General features: G+C 43.5%; 1 protein-coding gene across 1 annotated transcript in view; it reads right to left on the bottom strand.

Annotated features, from left to right (window-relative positions):
* The window catches only part of kndc1 (kinase non-catalytic C-lobe domain containing 1), a 177200-nt gene that overhangs the window by 89686 nt on the left and 60366 nt on the right, over positions 1-27148 (bottom strand). Inside the window, exons 4-10 of the mRNA XM_080205589.1 lie at positions 24095-24241; positions 18915-19032; positions 12732-13885; positions 9058-9172; positions 2606-2677; positions 2424-2485; positions 2172-2330 (exon numbers count right to left, since the gene is read on the bottom strand). Of these exons, the coding sequence (XP_080061715.1) occupies positions 2172-2330; positions 2424-2485; positions 2606-2677; positions 9058-9172; positions 12732-13885; positions 18915-19032; positions 24095-24241 (1827 nt within the window). The remainder of the gene's footprint in view (positions 1-2171; positions 2331-2423; positions 2486-2605; positions 2678-9057; positions 9173-12731; positions 13886-18914; positions 19033-24094; positions 24242-27148) is intronic.

The raw sequence follows: 27148 nt of genomic DNA on the forward strand, positions 1-27148 counted from the left end.
ATCAGAGAGGGAAATCCTCCACCGCACCCACAAATAACAGGTAACCCTTCCACACTGCGCAGGCATGAGAGTGACCTGACCCAACCAAACTCCACCCCCTGCTGCCACCCCCACCCACTTCCTCCCCCCAGGCTCCCTTTCTCCTATGACCACTCACCCCCTCTCAGGCCCCTTCCCTCTCAGATCTCCCTACTTCAGGCATGCGCCTCAGAGGTGCCAGTGGTGCGCTGCCCCCAGGAAGCCACTTATTGCTTTTGAAGAAAGCAGAACTTTCCAGAAGACTTAGAGCCTTTGTAAATGTTGTGGTTAGGATCAATGGAGGTACTTGAGTTACAATTCAAGTATGAGGGGAAATTGAAATAATCATAGCTGACTGGAGCATGAGTAGAAATCCATTAAGCTGTCATTTGAAGCCTCTTTCAGAGCACAGTGCTTTAAAATTGACAGAGATCAAAGGGTTCCAATACACCAGAGAAGGTTTTAGCTTGTTAGGAAGTCTCAAATACTTTAAATCTAACCCGTGTGCAGGGAGAAAGGAAAATCACTGCTGCAGAATGGAGTGCTGCAATGATTTAAAAGCCTGCCAGGGGCCCAGGGGCAGGAGGCATGGCAGTGGTGGGGGGAGGGCATGGAGATGAAAGTGACCTGATTTCAAAGTGTTCACAGCTACAGGCAGGAATGGGGATATTAATGTTAATGACAGGGTCAGCCTCAAATTCCCATGGCAAGGGTGTTTTACAGGTCTGCCAGGGTTAGAAGGGGAAATCCAGCCACGGACCAGGAAACCCCCATCCCAGGAGAGTGTGCTGAATGCAACCCCTTGGTCCCAATCCAAGCCCACACAATGCCCAAGGCCTTGAGGGATCCTTCCTCTGCAGCCTGGAAATGGCAAAGGGCCAAATGGGCAAATGGTCACTGGATGTACCTCCTTGACACCCCTCAGAGCCCAAGGCGCCAAGCCAGGTGTCAGTGCCAGGGTGCAGAAACCATGTTAGAACTGCCAAGGCGTGTGGCCTGAAGGGGGATCTGAGCGGGGGTCTGACAGGGATGGAGGTTGAGTGGGAGGGCAGGGTGGGGTGGGGTGCGAGTGGGAAGAGAGCCGTATTTTTGGGAGTCTGAGGATGGAGGTCTGAATGGGGCATCAAAGGGGGAAGGGGAGTTGTGTGGAGGTCTGAGGAGGAAGAGGGACTGAATGGGTTCATGCTGGTTTACCCTCACGCCTGTGTGGTGTGGAGGGTGGTGGTGACTGTGATTTGGGGTTGGGGGAGGATGTCTCTCATTCCTGAGGGGTTGGTGGTTCTCCCCTGGACCATCGTGGTCCAGCATGCCACTCCAAAACCTGCCTAGTTCCATTCCCACTGGGGGTAGGAGGGGGCGGGGGTTGGTGAATGGTGGAGGGATTATGAATGGGCTGCTGAACCCAGGATTTGTAATACAATTAGCAGGTTTGCATTATGATTGTGTTGCTGGCACGCCGGACCACGAGGTACCGGGGGAACACCACCAACCCCTCAGGAATGAGAGGCATCCTCCCCCAGCCCCCAAATCACAGTCACCACCACCCTCCACACCACACAGACATGAGGGTAACCCGGCATGACCCTCAATCAGTCCCTCTTCCCCCTGAAGTGGGCTAGCAGGGTGGGGTCAGGTGAATCTCGATCGCCTTGACGCCCTGTTGGGAATCCCTATTTTTGTCTCCCACCCCATTCTGCGAGGCATTGGGATTCCCACCGACCACCTGGTGAGGCTGGGGGATCCCACCCAACATGTTAGACTTCACTATAAAAACGATACTGTAATAACAAAGATCAGGGCAAGCTGGTGGATGTCAACTTTCACTACACAACATTACTCTGATTATTCTCAAAGTTTCAATACTTATTGTCCATGAATCAAATCTCATTAAAACACAGATGCAATTCGATTATTAGCACCAGAGTCAATGACAAGTTCGTACAGATAGATGGTGGTACAGGACTACATCTGAGAGGTTATAGTGAGGCTGCATCATCTGGTGGCACAGAATGCAGGCAGGGCCATTGGCAAAAGGCACCGCTTGAATTTTGAGAAATTTATTTGAATAAGTATTAGGTAACTTTGATATTATTTGCGGAAAAAGTATTTAGCAGAAACGGCTAGCTAGAATATGAGGGGTTTGGCACATGTACCTCCAGTGCATCTGTGATTGAAGGTCTTTCTCTGGAGTTTCTCTTTGCCATATCCAAAAGCAAATTCTTGAGATTTCTGGATAATGGTAACTTCTGATTCACTGGAGCGTTGAATTTAGCTGCTGCCCACAAAATAGCTGCAACGCCATAAATGCAAACCTGTTGCGAAGATACATTCATTCAGAGATTTACTGGCTATTTGTACGGGGTTTTTTCTGTGGCAGGGAAATAATCTCAATTTAATGGTCAAACCTTTTCTGTAACCACTCCTTGATTTTCAAATTCAGGTGCCAAATAGAATGAATCCAGATTTCCTAAGGAGAAAGAATGGACATAGATGAACTGAACTTCGCAGCGGCTGTCAACTATTGAAAACATTTCAATGACTTTATTCAGAATATCAAAACAGAAAGTAAAGATGCAGCTTTCCATACCATTGCTCATCGGGGAGAGAAATAAGACTTTTCCACGAGTGTCAATGTACGCAGACCCTAGACACAAGTACTCTACAAAATATAAAGAAAATATAACCATAACAGACAATCTTTTGAAATTAGTGAATTAAATTTACAAAATGAGTTAACTGACCATCACAGAGATAGACTTACAATGAAACACACCATACTTAGGTCCTGACCAATGTGGTAGGAAGGAGGAACCAGAAAGCCAGAGGCACAAGAGGCTGTGGTTGCTGTTCACCTGCTCTTCCCAGCTCTTCCTCCAGGCCACCAGGTTGGACAACCAAATAACAAACAAAGAACAGTACAGCCCTTCACGCCTGCACCAATCACATTGTCCTATTTAGGCCAACCACCTATATTCATGTGTCTATGCATATAAGTCTTAAATGTAGCTAATGTGTCTGCCTCAACCACCTCACATGGCAGTGCATTCCAGGCTCCCATCACCCTCTGTGTAAAAAATTTCCCCGTACATCTCCACTGATCCTTTTACCTCCTTATCTTGAACTTGTGCCCTCTTGCAATTGTCATTTCTGCCCTGGGGAAAAAGCTTCCAACTGTTCACCCTATCTATACCTTGCATAATTTTATAAACTTCTATTAGGTCGCCCCTCAGCCTCAATCTATCTAGGGGAAACAATCCCAATTTATTCCATCTCTTCTCATAGCTACTACCCTCTGTACCAGGCAACATCCTGGTAAACTTTTTCTGTACTCCCTCCAAAGCCTCCACGTCCTTCTGGTACTGTGGTGACCAAAATTGAACACAGTATTCCAAATGTGGCCTAACCAATGTTTTATGTAATTAACATAATTTGCCAAATTTTATACCTGATGCCCCAGCTGATGAAGACAGGGATGCCATATGCTTTCTTCACCACCTTTTCCACTTGTCCTGCCACTTCTAAGGATCTGTGGACCTATGCTCCCAGATCTGTGTGTCTACGTTCCTGATGGTTCTGCCATTTATTTTATAACTTCCAGCAATCTATCAAAATGCATCATCTCGCATTCACCAGGATTAATTTCCATCTGCCATTTCGCCGCCCAATTTTCCAGCCTATCTACATTGTGCTGCATTCTCTGATTATGTTAATTGCTATCAGCAAATCCAGCATTCTTAATATCATCTGTGAACTTGCTAATCAGGTGAGCAATATTTTCTTCCAAGTCATTTATACGTAATACAAATACCAGGGATCCCTCAGGATCTGTTAGTCAGCACTCATCACTTGGCCAAGCACAGCATGGAGACAGAATGGTTTAACCACCACAAGCAGCAATGTGCCCTCAAGTCCTATCTCCACAGGAAGCTGCTGAGAGATGAATTCAGGTCATAGAATCATAGAATCCTGACAGTGCAAAGGAGGCCATTTGGTCCATTAAGTCTGCACCAATCCACCTTTTTTTCTTATTTTACCCAGACCCTATTCCTGTAATCCCACATGTTTACCCTGCTAATCCCACATCGTGGGACACAAGGGGCAATTTAGCAGTCAATCAATCTGACTTACACATCTTTGGGCTGTGGGAGGAAACTGGAGCACCTGGAGGAAACCCACCCAGACACGGGGAGAACGTACAAACTCCAATCAGATAAGTCACTGAAGGTTGGAATTGAACACAGGTCTCTAGCACTGCGAAACAGCAGTGCTAACCACTGAGCTGCTCCAGATTTGTCCATTTTCCCATGTGGAAGCGAGAGACAAAGTATCTATTGGATAATACTCATATCAAGTGATCGGCGCCCTACCTGGAATGTTAACCTGGACAGTACAAGTCCTGTGGCTGCTGACTCTCTCCACCTTTTAGCAAGACTTCAAGTCCAAATTCAGAACGCACAGTCATTTCAGACCAAGTTTGTGTCACAGTTCTGTACAAATCCCCAAATTCTCCAATTCATGTAACGAGTCAGGAAGTATAAGCTGCACCATATCAAACACACTTGCTCGTGTTTTCAAAGCATGTTGTATTGTTCTGTTCTCTTATTTAACCAGACAATTAATCTGGTTGGGTCGTTTTTTGGCAGCAGAGGAAATAATGTTCTTGTTGCTGAGAGGTATATTTTGGAAAATGAAAAGAAAATGTTTGGAAAATGTTCTCGGAGTGAACTTTTGCCTTACTGACTGAACGCTAGAGGGCACATGAGAAAGATGCTCTGATAGCATGACAGTCATATTGACTGGGGAACTCGCGCATGTGTGCTGAACAGAAATGCATTCATGCCCTCATGGGGAGGGTCCAGGGGACTTTTTTTAGCATGAACTCACCAAGTTTCCTCGGGCAGCACTTGCCAAACCCATAATCGCTACCATCTAGCAGGACAAGAGCAGCAAATGCCTGTGAGTACCATCACCTGGAGGTTCTCTTACAAGTCACTCACCAACCTGACTTGGAAATATATCGTTGTTCTGCTACTGTCATTGGGTTAAAAATCATGGAATTCCGTCCCTAACAGCACCAAGGGTATACCTCTACGCCAGGGACTTCAGCGGTTCAAGGAGGCAGCTCGCCACCACATTCTGAAGGGTGACTAGGGATGAGCAATAAATTCTGGCCTAGCCAGTGATGTCTATATCCCGTAAATTAACTTTTTAAAGAGTACCTCATCTGGCTAGTGTAGTGCTGTGCCCGGAGGGCTGGGAGAGATTTCTATCCAAGCACAGATAGACACCCTGCCTGGTGCCAATCAATGCTCAATTGAGTGTGGAATGGCAGCAGGACTGTCCCACTAACTCTCAGATTGGCGGGCCCCAAGCACTTGGCATCCTAAAAGTTCAGGCCTGCCTGTAAGTGTAAACTGCATTACATTATGTGATAAGGTCATAAGGGACCATTAAAAGCCCAAATTTGGAACACGGGTGGATTTTTTTTTAAGAAAGAAACATCAAAAATGTACAAAGAAATTTAAACTAAAAATAAATCTTAAAGTCAACTGATGGAAGCAAATGGCAACTCAAAATGGTGGTCAGAATCTTATCACTATTCACACTGACAGGATTTTCCCATCCCGCTGCGGTGAACAGAGATTTGGCTGGCCGCTGAATTCTCCGATCTTGCTGCAGTGGGAGCGTGGCGTGAATGACAGGTAAGATTCCGTCAGATGGGCTAATTGTCTACATAACAAGTTTACAAAGCAAAGCAGAACTCTCCAAAAGATAAAACAAACATTTATTTTTCATCACATCCCAACAAAAAATGTCTGCTTATGTGGGATAAAGTGCGCTCAAGGGAATTGTAAATCTAGACGAAGAATGGTCGGGCAGCCATCAGAGCATAATTTAATATTTGGAACGGAGGAAAAAAAACGTGAATGAAAAAGCGATGCACGTTCAGTAAGGAACTTTTTCTGAACATTGCAGGAGGGAAAATCAAAGGAAGATTCACTACAACCATTTGTGTAATACTTTACTGACCTCTTGGACATTATCATCCAGTTACCATTGGGGCTGAACTGGACTATATCCGGTCAGATAGCCATAGAGGCTCCAAATGCCACAGTCAATCAACAGGCCATAAAATTAATCCTCCTGCCTTAGACATATCATGATTTATCCAGATAGGCAACAATAATATTGGGCAGGATTTTCTGGGTCCTCTGTTGGCAGGGCCTTCCGGTTCCTTCGATGTCGATCCCTCCCGGCACGTTGCCTGGTGGGCAAGCCACGGAAAAGCCCATATAGTGGGAGCAGAAGATCCTGCCAGCAGCTAATGGTTTGGCACATCCACTGAGGGAAAACATGCCATGTAGGGCTGGAAAATCCCAGCCATTGGGCAGGATTTTCCAGTCATGCATGTTCCAAGATGGAAATTCCCACCTAAGGTGAAAAACCTTTACATAGTCCCGCGCACTACGGTTCTTACAGCGGCCCTTGAGCACACTTCATCCCATTGCTGCTACAAGCAGACATTTTTTGTTGGGATGTGATGAAAAATAAATGTTTATTTTATCTTTTGGAGAGTTCTGTTGTCCTTTGTAAACTTGTTATGTAGCTAATTTGCCCATCTGGCAGAACTTGTAATTCTTACATCAGGACAATTCGACCCATTGTATTTTGCCGAGAAATGCTCGAGGTAAAACATCAGCTTAAAGGTGCTTTTGAATAGTGCCAATCTTTGAGGAAATAAGGAACACCATCTGAGCACCTATGTACAGTTCAAAATAAAAATTTCACACCATTTTGTGAGGCAGTTACTTCCAATTTTGTTTAGGCCTGGGATTATAGCAAAAGAATGGTATGTTTTCCAATCCTTTTGGTGATATAAAAAAACGTGTATAAGTTATTAAGGTAAAAATTATATCTCAGAGAATGTACACAAACAGCTGCATGTGCAAAATCTTAAGTGGTTATTGAGCCTGAATGTGTAAGGATAGCTTCACAACCACTGCTTTCAAGAGGAATCACATGTTTAATTAAGCAAGTGTGAGAAGTTTGTTAATCAATCAAGTAAAGATTTTGTGAGGATATTAAGGTGACAACTGCTATTATTTGACAAAAAATGTTCGAATTTCTCCTACAGGATAGCATGGTGGCACAGTGGTTAACGCTGCCTCCTCACAGTGCCAGGGGACCTGGGTTCGATTCCCAGCTTGGGTCACTGTCTGTGTGGTGTCTGCATGAGTTTTCTTTGGGTGCTTTGGTTTCTTCCGTGCTAAATCCTCCCTCAGTGTAACCAAACAGGGTCAGAGTGTGGCAACTAGGGGATTTTCACAACAATTTCATTGCACTGTTAATGTAAGTCAATTCGTGACATTAACAAATAAACAAAAAACTTAAATTGTTTTGTTCAAAGTTAACTGTAACATTATGGAGCACTTCCATTCCTGAACTGGTCTGTGCCTTTGTAAAAGTTTTTAAACAGGAATTTGATGTATGAATGAGATTCACTCATTTTCCGATTATTTGCATTGGAAAGATTTTTAATTATTTAATTAAAGTTTGAGGGCAATTTTATTTTATTGTTATTATTCATTTTTTTTTAATAAACGAGCAATGTACCTAAAACACAAGGTGTTAAACTTTAAACTTTCATGGCCTTATGAGAGATTTTCCAAATGGTAAAATCAAGAATTGGAAATACGCTAACACTCTTCCCTCCTTTTCAAAGATGTTGGGTCGGATCCTCGCTCGCAGCTGCGATTCTCCAGTCCCGCTGCAGTGAATGGAGATTTGGCTGAGTGCTGAACTCTCCATGCTCACTGGCAGTTGGCAGCAGTGTATGAATGGCTGGAGAATACCAGGAGATCACTGTTACCTCATATAAGAGGGGTCTTCTTCCTGTGTGAGCCTATGGGTTTCAGCAGAGTGGGGACAGAGGGCTAGCTTATCAACACATTTGCACTTTTTCCACAGGGGCTGTTGGACAGAAATCGGGAATAGGAGGAGCAGCTTATTTTTTCTTCCCCATCAACAGTAGATGTGGTTAACAGGATCGCACCATTATTGACAGGCCTGAGATATCAGCTAACTCAGCCATGGATCCAACATAAGGCTTTATGGATCTAGCTACTATGATTGACGCTCTGCAACGATCAACTGCAATTAGCTTCAACATATATTTGCAGCTCAATTTCACATCCCGAAAATATTAACTGTGTGTCTTTTATCAGTATTGTGCGCAGTTTTGATGTCCTTATCTGAGGAAGATTATCCTTGCTATAGAGTTCAGTAAAAGTTTGCCAGGCTGATTCCTGGGATGGCAGATCTATCACATGAGGAGACACTAAGTCGGTTAGGATTATATCCACTGGAGCTTAGAAGAATGAGAGGGGATCTCATAGAAAATTATAAAATTCTAACAGGGTTAGACAGGGTAGATTCAGAAAGAACATTCCCAATGGAGGGGGAATCCAGATCTAGGAGTCATAGGTTGAGGATAAAGAGTAAACCTTTTAGAACTGAAATGAGGAGAAATTTCTTCACTCAGAGGGTGGTGAATGTGTGGAATTCACTACCACAGAGTGTAGATGTGGGCAAAATGTTGTCCGGTTTCAAAAAGAAATTAGATATAGCTATAGGGGCTAAAGGGATCAAGGGATATAGGGACACGGGGGAAGGGGAGATCAGGATATTGAATTCTACGATCAGCCGTGCTCAAACTGAATGGCAGAGCAGGCTTTGAAGGGTCAAATGGCCTACTCCTTTTAGTTTCCATGTTTCTATGACATCAACAATTTTTATTGTTCTGAGTCTCAGATCAAACAGTTTTGTGGTGGCTCTTAAAATATATGCGGCAATGAATGAGATTGATGGATGTAGCCTCTTCTTAAAAAATTAAATGACATGATGGATCAAACATGAACTAATGATATTGAAAGCCGAACATTTTCTCCACAGTGGCACAATACAAATTAAAAAAACAAGGAATGTGCACGATTTTAAACATATGGATAAAAAATCTTAACAAGCCTTGCTGTTCAATACCTGGATAATCTTTGCAGAGTTGCAGACTGATCAAACACTCATGACACAGGGCCCACAATTCATGGTCCTTCAAGGGTCTATCATCTTGAGAGAGTAGCTCTTCTAGGGAAATGCACTGTTACAGAGACCAGGGAAGAAATGAGCATCAGTCCTCTGGGCATATTAACCGTGTCAGTGCAAGCAAGCTACCAAATCAAAACAACATCAAATGGAAAAGTGAAAGTAGAAACTGTACAGCAAAGTTGAGCAGACATAGCCATAAAGCTGGCCTCAGTTAACAGATAAGCTTATTGTCTTCAATGTGCTATTATTGTCTCCTGTCCAGTGGAAGAAAGCACATGGAATGCTAGGACAATCCCTGTGCGAGAACAGAACACAGAATCCGTGTGTTTCTTTGGGGCAGGTGGTAGGAAATGGCTATCCATATGCAAGATTCTTGATGCGTGTTGGAGAACTCATAGGGCTGGATGGAGCTCAGGTAGAGATTTCCCTTTACTTCAATTTAAAATTTGAGTTTTTCAACTCAAGGAAAAAAAGCAACACCCGTCCTACCCCTCAACAATAAAAGTGCATTCACACAGAAGGTTGGGAATAAGATTAATATCAGGACATCTCTCAGTTTCCATCAGGCTGCAATATCCAGAGAAATGCATTAAGCATTATTCAGTAAAAAGTCTGATTTCAAAATTAGTTTTAATTTCAAGTTTATCCATTAGGATTATTTAAAAATGGCATACTTCTGAACAATGCTAATTAATATTTATGAAAGCTTTTTTGTCAAAAAATATTGTTTTAATTTGGATGTGTGCATTTGTTGTCCTTGAGCAGGTGGTGATGAGCTGCCTTCTTGAACCACAGTAAGAAGTCTCACATCACCAGGTTAAAGTCCAACAGGTTTACCTGACGAAGGAACAGCGGTCTGAAAGCTAGTGGCTTTTGCTACCAAATAAACCTGTTGGGCTTTAACCTGGTGTTGTGAGACTTCTTACTGTGTTTTATCCAGTCCAATGACAGTATCTCCACTTTTTGAACAAAGTCTATGTGGTGTAGTTACACCTACAGTGCTGTCAGGGAGGGAGATCCAGGATTTTAACCCAATGACAATGGACAAACGGTGATATGTTTCAAAATCAGGATGGTGTGTAGCTTGGAGGGTTACATGAAGGTGGTAGTGTTCCCAGATATCTGCTGCCCTTCTCCTTCTAGGCAGTTATGGGTTTGGAAGATGTTGTCAAAGAGCTTTGACGAGTTGCTGCAGTGTATTTTGTATATGGTATACACCATTGCCACTGGGAGGAGGAGTCAATATTGGTGTGAATAAAGAGGGCGGCTTTGTCCTGAACAGTGTCCAGCTTTTTGAGTGTTGTTGAAGCTGCACTCATCTGGATAAGTGAGAAGAATTCAGTCACACTTTGGACTTGCGCCTTGTGGATGGTTGACAGGCTTTAGGATATCAGGAGGTGAGTTATTTGCTGTAGAATTTCAAGGCTCTGGGCTGGGATGTTGATTCAGCAATCGTCATGATGCTGAATGTAAAGAGGGGATAGTTGTATTCATAGAATCCTAGAAACCCTACAGTGCAGAAAGAGGCCATCTGGCCCATTGAGTCTGCACCAGACACAATCCTACCCAGGCCTGACCCCCATATCTCTACACATTTACCCGCTAATCCCTCTAACCCACGCATCTCAGGACACTAAGGGGCAATTTTTCGCATGGCCAATCAACCTAACCCGCACATCTTTGGACTCTAGTTGGAGAGAAATAACAGGCCACATTCTCTGACCTCATCTGCAGCTGAGATTCTCCCATCCCGATGCAATGAATAGAGATTTGACTGAGGCAAATCCTCCATTCCTGCTGACAGTCACAGCTGGGCATGAAGAGCTGGAAAATTCCAACCAACATGTTGACGACTGTATTCATTTTAGAACTGAGCATGCATTGTTAAAAGCAGTTCGAGATCAAAACTGTGGTCTTGCACAGGACAGCTGTCACTTGGGGGAACAGAACTAATGCAGTCATTAGCCAAAAATAACAGGAGACAGACCACATTATAGATAAAGATCAGGGGAGAAAATTATCTGGTGCAAGATAATACTCTCCTTAAGGAATAAATATTCTAAATATTCTTCGCAATTGCCCTTGTGGGATTACTTGATATTTTGATGATGCATGTAGGACTCAAAAAAAGGGAGGCAATTACATTTCAGTCCTATTATAAAAAATTTCCATAGCAACCCCCCCCTTTCAATAAACTGAGTAGTAAACGTTCGGTAAGCACAAACTTCACTTCTGTCACTGAGCGAAAACCCAGAGGGAAAGGTGTTAGAAGTGGATGAAACAGCAATTTAGATGCTTCACAAGGAACACCACGCAAGGGTACAACGCAGGTTTGTGCCCACAATAATTTAGTTGGGGTCTCTCCAAAGTCCAGCTGTGCTTCTGTGAATAAGCAGCGGCTGCAGAACAAACGCTTCCTCAAAATGCGCATGACATCATGAAAATCAGAGATTAGTGATGCGCATTTTCTTAGTGTGGCAATGGTAAAGGCCAGAAGATCAATCAGACAATCATCAACCCTTTCACCTGCAAGATAATATATTTTTTTCTTTTTATTCTTTTCTGGGATGTGGGCACCGCTCATAATACCAGCATTTGTTGCCCATCCCTGATTTCCCTATAATGACGATGGCAAAGAGACATCCACATTGCTGAAGGTCTGGAGTCACACATAGCCGGATCAGGTAAGGAAGACAGATTTCCTGCCCCAAAGGACATTAGCGAACCAGAAGCTTTTTCTAAAAAAAGAAAATTGACAATTGTATCATGCACCATCACTAGTTTTAATATTCCAGATTTATTGATGAAATTCAAATTCCACCGGCTGCAATGGTGGGATTTGAACCGAAGCACAAGTCTGGGCCTCTGGATTACCAGGCCAGTGATATTACTGTTATGTCCTAAAAAATGGCACAGGAAGATCCCAAGGGAGTAACACTTCAGAAAAGGAGGACTCTCACCTGAAATAGAGCGCTGAGGGAAAGAGAAGAATTTTGTACCCTAGCAACTGAAAAATAGCAATGTTAAATAATGCTCAACTAAAGCCAAGTAGAAATACCACAGAAATGATTTTAGTGTACCCGGGAATATGAGGAAAATCTCATCACTTGGTCATGCACTTACTTTCAGTGGTACTGATGTTCACCCACACATTATAATCTTGCATATTTTGCAACTAATTAAAAATAAAAAAAAGCACAAACATGATCGTCAAATATGACAATTCTAGTATTTTGCAGAACAATTCAGATGAGCCTTCGTCCTGAACTTACTGAAATATTTATTTACAAGTTGTCTTATAAAGCGAAGGTGAAAATCACTGAAAAAGACTCAACATCATTGCATGAAATAACGGCAGTGAAAGCTATGGAGCCATGGAGATGGATGGAAAGAAACAAAGGGTGCAATCTTACTGGATGTTGATGCCATATTCACGCTGCAGCGAGGTTGAAGAATTTGGTCAACCAAAATTGGCCAAGTCTTCCTTCACTGCAGCGGGATGGGAAAATCCCACCAGAATGAACAGTAAAATTCCAGCAAAAGTGTTATCATGTGTACGGAGAAAATAACAACAGACACAGCCCCGTAGAGTCTACCACATCCACACGTACCTGTCTATCAAACATAAATTCTGCAGCATTATTTTCAGTCGCTCTGATGGGTGGTGTTTGCTCACAATGATCATCCTGACAGAGTTGCATGACATTTCTAAACGGCAGGGCATTACTTGTTGATAAGTCATTTACACTCTGGGAACGGCATGGTTTGAAATAATGCCGCTGATGACTACCAATAGTTCTCTCTGCATCTGAAAGATGACTCTCTGTGAAAGACAAATAATCATTTTCTCCTGCTCCTCTGCAGTCTCCAGCTGTAGCCCTGGTTTCCAATAATATTCCACTGGAAGAATAAGAATCCATTTGGCTGGGCACGCCTGTCGGAGTAAACGATGTGGCTGAGATTTTAGCTTTGAGGCTTCGGGTGGAAGACAGTTTCCCCAGCGCGAAGGGAGATTTTGGCGGTCGCTCCCTGTTCTCATCGGAAACGAAGTTGCGACTATTGGGCGAGTTTTTATTTACTACTTCTGTACTGGAGATCTTCTGTGTCCAGTCACTTGGATTGTTCGCGTTTACTCTTTCTGATGGAAGACCACACTTTGGAATGAAAGTCAAGTCATTGTTCTTAGTTCTAAACGGCACCTTCTGAGGGCAGTCTGTGATAGTCAATATGTTGACAGAGTCGAGCGAAGACAAAGAACCCGTGGTAATGTCAGAAAACGAAAGCGGTGATAGGTTGGGTGTGACAGATCTGCCCAGCTCCATTTTAGAGCGAAGAAGATGCTGGGTATTGCTTGAGATTTCTGTTGGTAGCTTTGGCAACATTCGCTTCCTAGCTGTTGACCGCTTCTGAGAAACGGGTGAAATCCTGTCAGGTTCACGCCCTTTGTTCTTCAGATCAACGGTAGACTCTGCAGGATCTATGGTGGGCACTGGCTCCCTTCTCTCACAAACATCCACTGAACCCATGGGTTCTAAACCCTGCTGGAGAGGCTTACCAACATCAGCAGTTGAATCAGGATTTACCTCACGCGCACACTTTTCAGTGTTGCTCACAACCTCTGCCCTTCCGTTGTTCAGCATGTTTAAGTCATTGGGCAGGTCTTCGGTGCTCGATGAACCATCTGCTGGATTCCGTTCATTTGTTTGCAGTTCATGACCTACACCTTCCTGGCGCTTCTTCTCTTTACAGCTCTCTTCACATCCATCTGTATAAAGATTTTGAAAATGCAGGTCAACAGGATACCAAGTTTCATTTAAAATAAGTAGAAGGCATGCACAGGTTAAAAACGTATATTCTACAATAGATGAAAGAATACATTGGTAATACTAATTTCTTCTCACCGAGTGATTCACCTCGGGAATGAAATTAATCTGCACCAGGAGCAGTGCAAAATTGGCTGCTGACTCCCCACAGGCTTGTGGAGAATCAGCAGCCAATTTTGCACTGCTCTCAATCTTTTTTTTCCCCACAGAACAATAGTTCAAATCTTTTTGGAGTCTCATTTTCCAGTTTCAGGTTTTTCACTATGATGGAGAGGCTTTCCGTCATGGTGAAAACCCTGGAAGTGGCTGAAAACTCAAAGGCCGCCCCGAGCCCAACCTTTCCTATCTTTCGGGCCTAGGACTCGGAGTTGGGCCAGGACGTACACATGCGTGATTCACTGGGTCAGCTGGATTTACATCACCAGATGTCTGCACTGAAGTGAGATTTTGGAAGGCCAGGAGTGCAGAATCCAGAGTGTGCGGATTGGAACAGGTAAAAGGAGGTCAGAACATGTTTGGATAGCTAGAATACTTTCTTGGATAGAGATGTGAGACACTTTTGGGAGGGGTAAGGTGCCCCTTGGGATTGTTGGAAACAAAAATTAATGCACTTTGATGCACAAACTCATTGGATCTGTCCAGTTAATGGAGAACTAACCAGCTGTCAAGGAACTGTATAAAAACCATCCAGCTGTCAAGGAATTGTCTATCCAGCAAAGAACTGGTAAAGCGTTTTCCAGAAATGTTAAAACTGTCAAGGAATTGTGCAAGGATAAGAGATGAGTTGGCATGGAGGGGATAAGAGAAAAGGGTGCAGGTTGCATGGGTTGGCATGAGATGGCATTGAGGTAACACAGGGGTATAGGGCAATAAAGTGGTGGGTCACAGGCTGTTATAGGTTGACATAGATGGGGTATAGGAACTATGTGCAGGGGAGATGGCTGAAGGCTTGAGGGATTTTTTAAAATACTTTTTTATTTTTAAACGTAGTATTGGAGCACAGAGGTAGGCCTTGCATTCAATCTGCTTCTGTACCCTGCACATTCACTCCAAGGTTACTTATCCATGATTTCTATTTCACCTGTGCCTCTGACTGAAAAATTGACCTATAGGTGGCCATTTTGAAAGATCAGGCTTGCTGAAGCAGGAAATTTTCTGACTTGGTGAGTCAAGCCTGGGGATAGAAACCTGGACCTTAGTTGTTTTTAAATGGTTTGAAATTAAAAACCATTGCAACATTTTCCTGGTTGATTTCATTTTAATGTACCTTCACACACATACTTTTTCCTCTTTGAGAACGGTGGGAAAGTGGTGGAAGGATTCCCAAGGTGATTCTGAATCTGTCAAACCATGTTATGAATGTTTCTCCCATGGCAACAAGTCCTGGATTGGATTTGAACCCGCAGTTTGGATCCAAAAGTAGACACACTACCACTGTGCCACAAGATCCCCTACCTTTTTGATTTTATTTACTGTCACATGTATTACTTTACAGCGAAAAGTATTGTTTCTTGCACAAGGCATACTGTTCATAGAGAAGGAAAGGAGAGAGTGCAGAATATAGTGTTACAGTCATAGCTAGGGTATTGAGAAAGATCAACTTAATATGAGGTTAGTCCATTCAAATGTCTGACGGCAGCAGGGAAGAAGCTGTTCTTGAGTTGGTTGGTACTTGATCTCAGACTTTTGTATCTTTTTCCTGATGGAAGAAGGCAGAAGAGAGTACGTCTAGGGGTGCATGGGGTCCTTGATTACGCTAGCTGCTTTACTGAGGCAGCGGGAAGTGTAGACAGAGTCAATGGATGAGCAAGTTGACAAAATAGTCTAATAAAATCTGGGCAGAGATGGATTGGCTACTGATTTGCTACAAGCCTGTTTTACACTGCCAGTGTAGACCAATTTCATCCCCCTTGTATATCAAAATATATCTGTTAATTCAAATTTTGCAAAACATCTGGCTGAATTCTTTCGCCAATTAATACTTATTTTGATTTCTATCAACATCAAGCAAAATGCTCTGATAAACAGAATAACAATAGAATTGTACTAAAAACTTTTTCATACATTTTTTTCAACTGTATTTCCATTAAGTGAAGAATTACTGAACTAAAATACAGCATCAAGGGATTCAACCAATCATGAACTAAATGACGCAGTACAAAATAAAATAAGTTTGATGAAGTGCAGTATAATCAAAGACACAGCCAAAGCTAAAATACTCCTTTCTTTTTAAAAGCCCACGGTGCAGAAGCAGGCCATTCAGCCCATTGAGCCTGCGCTGACAACAATCCCACCCAGGCCCTATCCCGATAACCATTTACCCTGCTAATCCCCCAACACTAAGCGGCAATTTAAGCATGGCCAATCAACCTAACCCACACATATAACTGTGGGAGGAAACCAGAGCACCCAGAGAAAACCCGTGCAGCAATGGAAAGAACATGCAAACTCCAAACAGTCTCCTGAAGCTGGAACTGAACCTGGGTCCCTAGTGCTGTGAGGCAGCAGTGCTAGCCACTGTGCCACCCTCCCTGCTGTGACTGATTAAGAAGGAGGAAAGGAACAGATGCCTGTTTATTCAAGATTTAGGACTTACTATTCTTACAGGAAAGATACTATTAAATGTAATTAGAAAGTAATTAAATGCCATGGGGTGCAGATCTGTCCTGCTGCTGCAAGTGCGGCACAGGAGGAAATCCAGCTGCCAGCATACCTGCTGTTTGTCTATTCCAAACCTCGAGAATGACATTACTTATGTCAATGTGATGTAACACATGCCCGTTTATAAACACTACTTGGTCATCATCCCTGAAGGAGACACGTAAGTCAGAGTGACAGCTTGCTGCTTATTGAGGAAGGTTTGGTTAATTCATCTGCAAAGTTGAATTTATTTTTAAAATTGACAGCAATTTGTTCAAGGTTGCTTTTCTAATGGTAACTGATCCAGAAGGATGAGAGGGGATCTCACTGAAACATATGAAATTCGGACAGACTGGATGCAGGGATGTTGTTTTGCTGTCTTCATTCTATGTTCTCGGGCCCAATAATTTTACGGCCCACATGATGTTCATTTGCTACAGCACTCTATGGGAATGATTTTGAGCCCACGTTTGCTGTGAACTCAAATGGCAAACTGGGCATAAAAACCCGCGAGAATCAGAAAATAATATTCTCATCAGCGAGATCTTGTTTCCCAATTTCCCCCCAGTAAAGTAACAAGGCTCCACTTCTTTTTAATCAATTTTAATATAATTAACAGCCTTCTCCACCATATCTACGTCCCACATTTAACATTCAGACATCGACGAGATCTACAACAGGTATTTAAAAATATGAAACATTTAGAGTGAATCCATCGAGAGTGTCAAAGGTAAGTATAGCCCCCAGGTGGAGAAGGTTATGCACATTTGCTGGGGACCCCTCTGGGAAACTCCAGCGGGGAGTGTTCCCCTTATTTGTGGGGGCCTGCCCTGGTGCTCGAGTGTGGTGGGGGAAGACTGCCCTAGTGCTTGCATGGAATCATAGAATCAACAGTGCAGAAGAGGCTATTTGGCCCATCAAGAATGCACCGACACCAATCCCACCCAGGTTCTGTCCTATCCCCATAACCCCACATATTTATCTTCCAAATCCCCCTGACATTAAGGGGCAATTTATCATGGCCAATCAACCTAGAGTTTAATTTAGATAAATGCGAGGTGATGCATTTTGGTAGATTGAACCAGGGCAGGACTTATTCAGTTAATGGTAGGGCAAAGGGGAGAGTTACAGAACAAAGAGATCTAGGAGTACAGGTTCACAGCTCCTTGAAAGTGGAGTCACAGGTGGACAGAGTGGTGAAGAGGACATTCAGCATGCTTGGTTTCATTGGTCATAACATTGAATACAGGAGTTGGGACGTCTTGTTGAAGTTGTACAAGACATTGGTAAGGCCACACTTGCAATACTGTGGACAGTTCTGGTCATCCTGTTATAAAAAGGATATTATTAAATGAGAAACGGTGCAGAAAAGATTTACTAGGATGCCATTGGAACCTGATGATTTGAGTTATAAGGAGAGGCTGGACAGACTGGAACTTTTTTCTCTGGAGTGTAGAACGAGCTGCCAGAGGCAGTAGTAGAGGCAGGTACAATTTTGTCTTTGAAAAAGCATTTAGATAGTTACATGGATAGAATGGGTACAGAGGGATATGGGCCAAATGCAGGCAATTGGGACAAGCTTCAGGATTTTAAAAAAAGGGCAGCATAGACAAGTTGGGCTGAAGGGCCTGTTTCCATGCTGCAAACCTCTATGACCCTATAACCCACTCACCTTTGGACTATGGAAGGAAACTGGAGCACCTGGAGGAAACCCACGCAGACATGGGGAGAATGTGTAAACTCCACACAGACAGCCACCCAAGGCTGGAATTAAACCCGGGTCCCTGGCACTGTGAGGCAGCAGTGCTAACCGCTGTGCCACCATGCTGCCTAAGTGTGTGGGGGGAGGTTGTCCCATTGCTTTAGTGGGTGGGAAGGGGACGGGAAATGGTGGCGTGGCTGCCTTGATGTGTGCACGGGGCGGGGGAAGGAGACAGGGGGTGGGGGGGGGGTGGTGGTTCCCTATATCAATGGTTTTTTTGTTTTGTACATATTGGGGTGTCCTTTAAAAGCAGCACCCTGATCTCTGTGGAGCCAGTGTTGCTGGTATTCTGACTCCGTTTTGCTAGCGTTACAGCATCTGATATGCCTGCAGCAGTTATTTACTCTAAATGCTGCGTTACCTGGCGCAAAAAGCTGGCAGAGCTGCATGTCGATTTTCTCGCCAGAGTAAATAGCGAAAAAGGTTGCCCTTCATCTTAGTCTAACTAACATGAACAATTGTTTGGATTTTTCAAGACTTATTGAAATATGCAATAGATGTGCCTTTTAAAACATTTGAAGTAAGCTGGAAGTTTCTTGTGGCTACGAAAATAATTATCTGTCACTTACCTTGGAAAGCACCAACAGATTCAATCGAAAGCACCCTTCGACCCACGGCAGAGAGATTGCGACAAATAACATCTGAGGATAAGCATTTTAACTTTTCTTCACAAGTGTTGAGAATACCCTGCAGGATACAAATAAACCAATCATTATCAGAACCTTTATTGAATATACAGTATTAGTCTACTTTGCAAATGTGGAAGAAATGAATTGGTACAATGGGTTAGCACACTGACCTGTCACCAGACATTTTGGCTCTTGAAATATAGATCAACAAAGTGAAAGCCTTCTCTTTGTCAATTGTAATAGTCCAAAGTAAAAGAAATTGGACAATCTCAACTCAGATGATTAAATATGAAACCAAAGCACTGCCCAACAATTGCCAATCTTATCAAGTGAGAGATTAAGGAGCAGTGGGCCAAATCAGACTGTTGATTTGATTTATTATTGTCACATGTATTGGTACACAGTGAAATGTATTATTGCTTGCACACTATACAGACAAAGCACACTGTACATAGAGAAGAAAAGACGTTGCAGAATGTAGTATTATAGTAATAGCTAGGGTAAAGAGAAAGATCAGCTTTATATATGGTAGGTCCATTCAGAAGTCTGGTAGCAGCAGGGAAGAAACTGTGCTTAGAAACTAGAAGCAGGAGTAGGCCATTCAACCCTTCTAGCCTGCTCCACTATTCATTTTGATCATGGTGATTATCAAATTCAATATCCTGATCCCTACTTCCCCCCCATATCCCTTGATCCTTTTTACCCCAGGAGCTAGAGCTAATATTTAATTTAAACTTGAGTTGGTTGGTACATGAGGGCAGACTTTTGTATCTTTTTTGCAATAGGATGTGGTGGAAAAGACTATGTCCAGGGTGCATGGGGTCCTTGATTATGCTGGCTGCTTTTCCGAGGCCGCGGGAAGTGTAGACAGAGGGAGTCTGGTTTGTGCAATAGACTGGACTTCATTCGCGACGCTTCGTAGTTTCTTGTGATCTTGGGCAGAGCAGGAGTGATACAGCCAGAAAGAATGCTTTCTATGGTGCATCTGTAAAGTTGGTGAGAGCCACAGCCAAATTTTCTCAGTCTCCTGAGAAAGCAGAGGTGTTAGTGGGCTCTCTTAACAGTAGCGTTGGCATGGAGGGACCAGGACAGATTCCTGAAGTCGGTGACCATCTCCTTCGTTTTACCGATGTTAAGGGAGAGATTATTGTTGTGGCACCAGGTTGTTGGAATATAGTGGAAATATCTTTTCCTGCCATTGGATGAAGCTATCCTGACCTTAGGTGACATTTTTGCCTAAAGCTTCATCATTTAACAATGACACTGTTAAACTTGATATAACAGCAATTTAACATTTGTAAACAGCCTTTCACATAATATCCTGCCTTACTTCACGCAAGGGCTGGGCACCAGCTAAGATGTTGGATGGGATTGGGGTGGGTAGGAAGCTATGAGGTTTTATTCTGTTAGGTGAGTGGGAGGTAACAAGGGAAGTAGCCAGCAATATCCAGGCTCTGCCGTAACGGTGGAGTGAAATGGTAAGGGACATAGTAAATTACTACGCACGGGAATTTGGCCTCTGATGTTCGGGTAAGCGTTCTCTAAGGCAGCCTTCACAACACACGACAGTGCAGAGTCACTGAGCAGAGACTGATAGCCAAGTTCTGCACACATGAGGACGGTCTCAACTTGGATCTTGGGTTCATGTCGCACTATCTGTAACCCCCATGACTTCCCTGCATTTGCAAAACCTCACTTACTGTACTGTCTGGATACACATCTCTTTAACCTATGCCTAATGCTCTTTCCACTCACATTGTCGGCATCTTTAAGACTTGAATAGCAGGTTAGTTGTAAAGACTTGCATTCTAGTCAGTAATCTGTAAACTGTGTGTGCCATTATATATTCTGTCTGAGGCCAGAACTCTCCATTCACCTGACAAAGGGGCAAACCCCAAAAGCTTGTGAGTTTACTATCAAATAAATTGGTTGGACTTTAACCTGGTGTTGTGAGACTTCCTACTGTGTTTACCCCTGTCCAACGTCACATCATGACTACAGGGGAGGTCCCAGAGAACTGGAGAATAGCCAATGTTGTTCCTTTGTTTAGAAAGGGTAGCAAGAATAATCCTGGTAATTACAGGCCTTATGTCAGTGGTAGGGAAATTATTAGAGAGGATTTTTCAAGACAGGATTTAGTCCCACTTGGAAAATAAGTGGATGTATTAGCAAGAGGCAACATGGTTTTGCGAAGGAGAGGTCGTGCCTCACTAACTTGATTGAGCTTTTTGAGGAAGTGACGAAGATGGTTGATGAGGGTAGGGTAGTAGAGGTTGTCTACATGGATTTCAGTCAGGCCTTTGACTGGTGAAGTCGCATGGGATCACAGGTGAGCTGGCAAGGTGGATACAGAATTGGCTCGGTCATAGAACTCAGTAAGAAGTCTCAGAACATCAGGTTAAAGTCCAACAGGTTTATTTGGTAGCACCAGCCACTAGCTTTCGGAATGATGAAGGGGCTAACGGCTTGTGCTACCAAATAAACCTGTTGGACTTTAACCTGGTGTTGTGAGACTTCTTACTGTGTTTTCCCCAGTCCAATGCTGGCACCTCCACATCTCGGTCATAGAAGACAGAGTAGCAGTGGAAGCGTGCGTTTTTGAATGGAGGGCTGTGATAAGTGGCATTTCTCAGGGATCAGTGCTTTGCTGTTTGTAATATAAATGATTTGGAAGAAAACGTAACTGGTTTGATTAGTAAATTTGCAAATGACACAAAGGCTGCTGGATTTGCTGATAACGATGAGGACATTCAGGTGATATAGCAGGATATAGATCGGTTGGAGACTTAGGCGGAGAGATGGCAGTTGGAGTTTAATCTGGAAGAATGTGAGGTGGTGTATTTTGAAAGGTCTAATACATAAAGGGAATATACAATAAATGGCAGAATCCTTAAGAGCACTGATAGCCAGACGGATTTGGATGTACAGGTACACAGGTCACTGAAAGTGGCAACGCAGGTGGAGCAGATAGTCAAGAAGGCTTACGGCATGCTTGCCTTCATCGGCCAGGGTATTGAATTTAAAAATTGGCAAGTCACATTGCAGCTTTATAGAATCTTAGTTAAGCCACACTTGGAATATAGTGTTCAATTCTGGTTGCCACATTACCAGAAGGATGCTTTGGAGAGAGTACAGAAAAGATTAACCAGAATGTTGCCTGATATGGAGGGCATTAGCTAAGAGGAGAAGTTGAAGAAACTTGGTTTGTTCTCATTGGAACAACATAAGTTCAGGGATGACCTGATAGAAGTCTACGAGATTCTGAGGGGCATGAACAGTATGGATAGTCAGAAGCTTTTTCCCCAAGGTTGAAGAGTCAATTACTAGGGGGCATAGGTTTAAGGTGCGAGGGGCAAGGTTTAAAGGAGATATACAAGGCAAGTTTTTTTTTACACAGAGGATGGTGAGTGCCTGGAACTCATTATCGAGGGAGGTAGTGGAAGCAGATATGATAGTGACTTCTAAGGGGCATCTTGACAAATACATGAATAGGATGGGAATGGAGTGATGTGGTTCCTGGAAGGGTAGGGGGTTTTGTTCAGTCAGGCAGTATGGTTGGTGCAGGCTTGGAGGGCCGAAGGTCCTGTTCCTACGCTGTAATTTTCTTTGTTGTAAGACCCTGTGGTAAAACCTCCAACCCCTCCTCATGTTCACTCAGCACTCATTGTAGCTGAGGATTCCAGGACATTCTCTTGGGTGTCAATAATAAGAATCAGTCCATTCATGCATTGTCCCCACCATTAGAATTCCACCTTGTGTTGTCAAATCCCCAACCAGACACAAAACCAGAAAGACAGATTCCGCCCCCATGGCCACATGATCAGTGAATTAGGGAACAGCAGCATTTGCCTTCACAGAGGTCCAGCCCAGGTCACAGTGAAAATAAACTAGGGGATACAGAAATGCAGCACGCAATCTGATACCCAGATGTTGCTCAATTATTTGTCAGGACCTGCCTCGTGATATTGATGATGCAAGGCTGAAAGAAACTTCCATAAAATTGGCAACGTGGTGCAATTCTGTACTGATAAGAGGGGATGAGGAAGACAACAGCAACGGGGGAGAGTTGGAAGGGACCGGAGAGGTGAGGTACTTGGTGCTCCACATCATGTGCAACACCCTTTCTATTGGGCCTTGGGTATTGTTGGATCTGTACTCCTCCAAACAAGTGGAGAATACTCCATTACATATCTGACCTGTGCGTTACGGATGGTGGGAAGGCCTTAAGGGGCGGCACGGAGGTTAGCACAGTTGCCTCACAGCACCAGAGACCCAGATTCAATTTCCTGCTTGGGTCACTGTCTGTGTGGCGTTTGCACATTCTCCCTATGCCTGAGTAGGTTTCCTCTGCGTGCTCCAGTTTCCTCCCACAGTCCAAAGATGTGCGCATTAGGTGGATTGGCCATGTCAAATTGCCCCTTAGCATCAGGAAGCTAGCTAGTGTAAATGCATGGGATTATGGGGATAGAGCTTAGGTGTGATTGTGGTTGGTGCAGTCTCGATGGGTCAAATGGCCTCCTCTGCATTGTAGAATTCTATCATTCAGGATGCATTGTTGCTGCTGAGATAGATTTGCATTTAAACGGCGTAGATTGGCAAGATCCGGGAGATCTTGGAGGTTCCTCAGGCTGGCACACACCTAGATTCAGGAGTCTGGTATAAAGGCACTCATCTCTTGAATCCCCCAAGTCCTTGTCTCAATGAAACTGCTGGAGAACTAGCTGTCTATCAGTGAAGTTGAAAATCTGAATGACAGTAAGGCTTCTGTGTTGCCCATTTTACAACCTCAGATAAAGCGACAAGTGGAGGAGTTGGAGAAGGATTTAGCACCAGGAACAGATTTTGCAGACGAACTCAAATCTGCCCTTTTTCTGTACCGACTAAAAGTCCCCTTCCTAGACCATCCACGTGGATTTCTTAGATGTTATTCTTTGGAAACTCTCAAGCATTGCTCAAGAATTTCCAACTGTTTCAGACACCCAACTAAACAAAATAGATATATCTCAGAATTTGCATTTTGAAGTGGGCCTTAAACAAACTGATACAAAAAAAAGTTATTACGCTCGTGGTCTGCGTATATGGGGCAAAGAGGCTGCGCGTTAACAATCTCACATTTGTACCTCAATATCAGGCCTGTCTTCAGGTTTCTCCTGCTGCATTTGATCGAGAAGGCTTCTCAATTCTTGGCTGAGGTTTGGTTCTAACTCGGGCTCTATCACATACTCAGCTGCAGCAGCAAGTGTAGCCCCCAAAGAATAGACATGAGCCTGAAAATGTTAATAACATTTAGAGAAAAGTTACAGTGTCACAGTATCTACTGAATATTCAAGTACGTTAAAACATACACAATTTCCCTTGACTTTAATGTAACTCTCACAACATTCCAAGCTTGTTATATCAGCAAAAAACAAATGACATTGTTTCAGGTTAACGTTACATTTATTGCTGAGCAAACTATTCAACAGTAACAGAAAGTAGAAAAAGCATTTCATTAAAAATTAAGGAGAATTTGATACAATAGTCATTTTTAAAAGCGCTTTATTGAGAAAGAACAACTTATTTAAGAACAATGTTATTTATTGCACCTACCCTAAGCAATAAACTCTAATATTGCAATGAATGATTTCTTCCACATGAGCACAAACTCGAAACTGTACCTCCCTCAACCAAAAATAACCATTATGATTGGGGCAGCAGGGTGATCAGCGCTGCTGCCTCATAGCGCCAGGGCTCCAGGTTCAATTCCAGCCTCAAGTGACTGTGTGAAGTTTGTACATTGTTCCCATGTCTGCATGGGTTTCCTCTGGTTGCTCTAGGTCCCTCTATGTGTAGGTTAGGGGGATTAGTGGGGCAAATATGTGGGGTTACAGGGTTAGGGCCTGGGTAAGATGCTCTGTAGAAGAGTCGGTGGCCTCCTTCTGCACTGTAGGGATTCAATGGTTCTATGAGTTATCAATAATCTGTTAATTAAATGCAACCTTATAGTTAGCTATTTGTGAAAACTTCAGGTTTGTTTGTTGTGGAATAAAAATACTTTTCAAAATAAAAGGACAGCACAAAAATTATTAGCAGGACTAATTTGCATCGGAGGCCCCCGCCCCCCCCAAAAAGTTTTGGACAGAAGTTGAATGGGGGAGGGTGGGAGGGGAGATAGCAGGTGGGATACAGCAGCTTCTCAAGTTTTCAGACTCTCATTGTCAGCATACCTTTTAGAAACTAAACTGTTTCAAAGAATCACAAGTCAATTATGACAAACTTAAGAGGAATAGTTGAGGACTCTGGGTCTGTACTCCTTGGAGTTTAGAAGGATGAGGGGGGATCTTATTGAAACTTACAGGATACTGCGATGCCCGGACAGAGTGGGTGTGGAGAGGATGTTTCCACTTGTAGGAAAAACTAGAACCAGAGAGCACAACCTCAGGCTAAAGAGACGATCCTTTAAAACAGGGATGAGGAGGAATTTCTTCAGCCAGAGAGTGGTGAATCTGTAGAACTATTTGCTGCAGAAAGCTGCGGAGGCCAGGTCATTGAGTATCTTTAAGATAGAGATAGATAGGTCCTTGATTAAAAGGGGATCAGGGATTATGGGGAAAAGGCAGGAGAATGCGGATGAGAAAAATACAGCCATGATTGAATGGTGGAACAGACGCGATGGGCCGAGTGGCCTAATTGTGCTTCTATGTCTTATGGTTATTCACTTCATTAAAGCACCTAACAAATAACTAGAAACCTCTCCTACTAGAAACATATTATCAAAATCTGGGACTTGAATATTCAAGTGTACAGGATATTTAGGAAGATGAGGAAGCTACGAAAAGATGGAGGGGTAGCTCTGTTAACTGAGGATGACATGGGTACAGTAGAGAGAGATGATCTTAGTTCTGGAGACCAAATATAGAATCAGAGATGAGAAATAATAAGTGTAGGAAGTCATTTGTGGGGCTGGTCTATTGGTCCCCTGATAAATTCAAAAGCAGAACCTCAAATATAATAACCTCTGGATTGCTACCAGAGCCACAAACAATCTAGTTTAAAGTATTTTAGTTAAGGATTTATCAGATTTGAGTTAAATATGTGATTTCTAGACTGTTGTGGAGAAAGGGGCTTTGATCCATGAGGCACTGGCACCAGTTCTGGGGCAAGTAGGAGCTGTATAATTGGGACGGTCTACATCTGAACTGTATTGGGATGAGTATTCTGGCAGGCTGTATAATTAAAGCGGTAGTGAGGACAATAGCAAAGGCTGAGACTCCTCTACTTTTACCTTCTGGGTCCCCCTATCTGTCTCACTTGCATTCATAGCTTTCTGTCCCTGATCATTTACTAAATCAGAAGACTCTATCCTTATGGGTGTGACTGCCTCCTGGTACAAAGAGTCGAGGTATCTTTCCATGTCCATGATGCATTGCCCTGTCTGCAGATCAACCTCCAACTCAACGACTCTCACCCCAACACTCCTCAAGCTGCAACCTCTTACTGCGTTTCTCCTGGAACACTGCGGTGGCTCACAACTATCACACTCTGCAGTCACAACACATCACCTGCCCTGCCATCTTTTCTGTGTTAATTATTGATTCATTTATAATCAATAAACACTGCCACCCAATAACCTTCACTACCAAGGGAAATCTGAGGGGCGGGGGCGGGGGGGGCGGAGGTACACGTGGCAGCACAGTGCTTAGCATTGTTGCCTCACAACACCAGAGACTTGGGTTCAATTCCCAGCTTGCATCACTATCTGTGTGGAGGCTGCACAGTGTCTGTGTGGGTTTCCTCCTGATGCTCTGGTTTCCTCCCACACTCTGAAAAACATGCTGGCTAGGTGTATTGGCCATGCTAAATTCTCCTTCAGTGTACCCGAACAGGCACTGAAGTGTGATGACTAGGGGATTTTCACAGTAATCATAGAATCCCTACACTAATCTCTAAGGTCGGGACATGTTTGGCACAACTGTGTGGGTCGTAGAGCCTGTATTGTACTGTAATTTCTTCTATGTTTATATGCAGAATGAGGCTATTTGGCCCACTGAGTCTGCACCAAACATAATTCCACCCCCAGACCCTATTCCCGTAACCCCTCATATTTACCCTGCAATCCCCCTGACACTGGGGTTAATTAAGCATGGCCAACCAACTTAACCCTCACATCTCTGGACTGTGGAGGAAACTGGAAC

The sequence above is a fragment of the Carcharhinus amblyrhynchos genome, chromosome 17 (assembly GCF_965287045.1).
Source record: "Carcharhinus amblyrhynchos chromosome 17, sCarAmb.v2.hapA, whole genome shotgun sequence".
Classification (NCBI taxonomy): domain Eukaryota; kingdom Metazoa; phylum Chordata; class Chondrichthyes; order Carcharhiniformes; family Carcharhinidae; genus Carcharhinus; species Carcharhinus amblyrhynchos.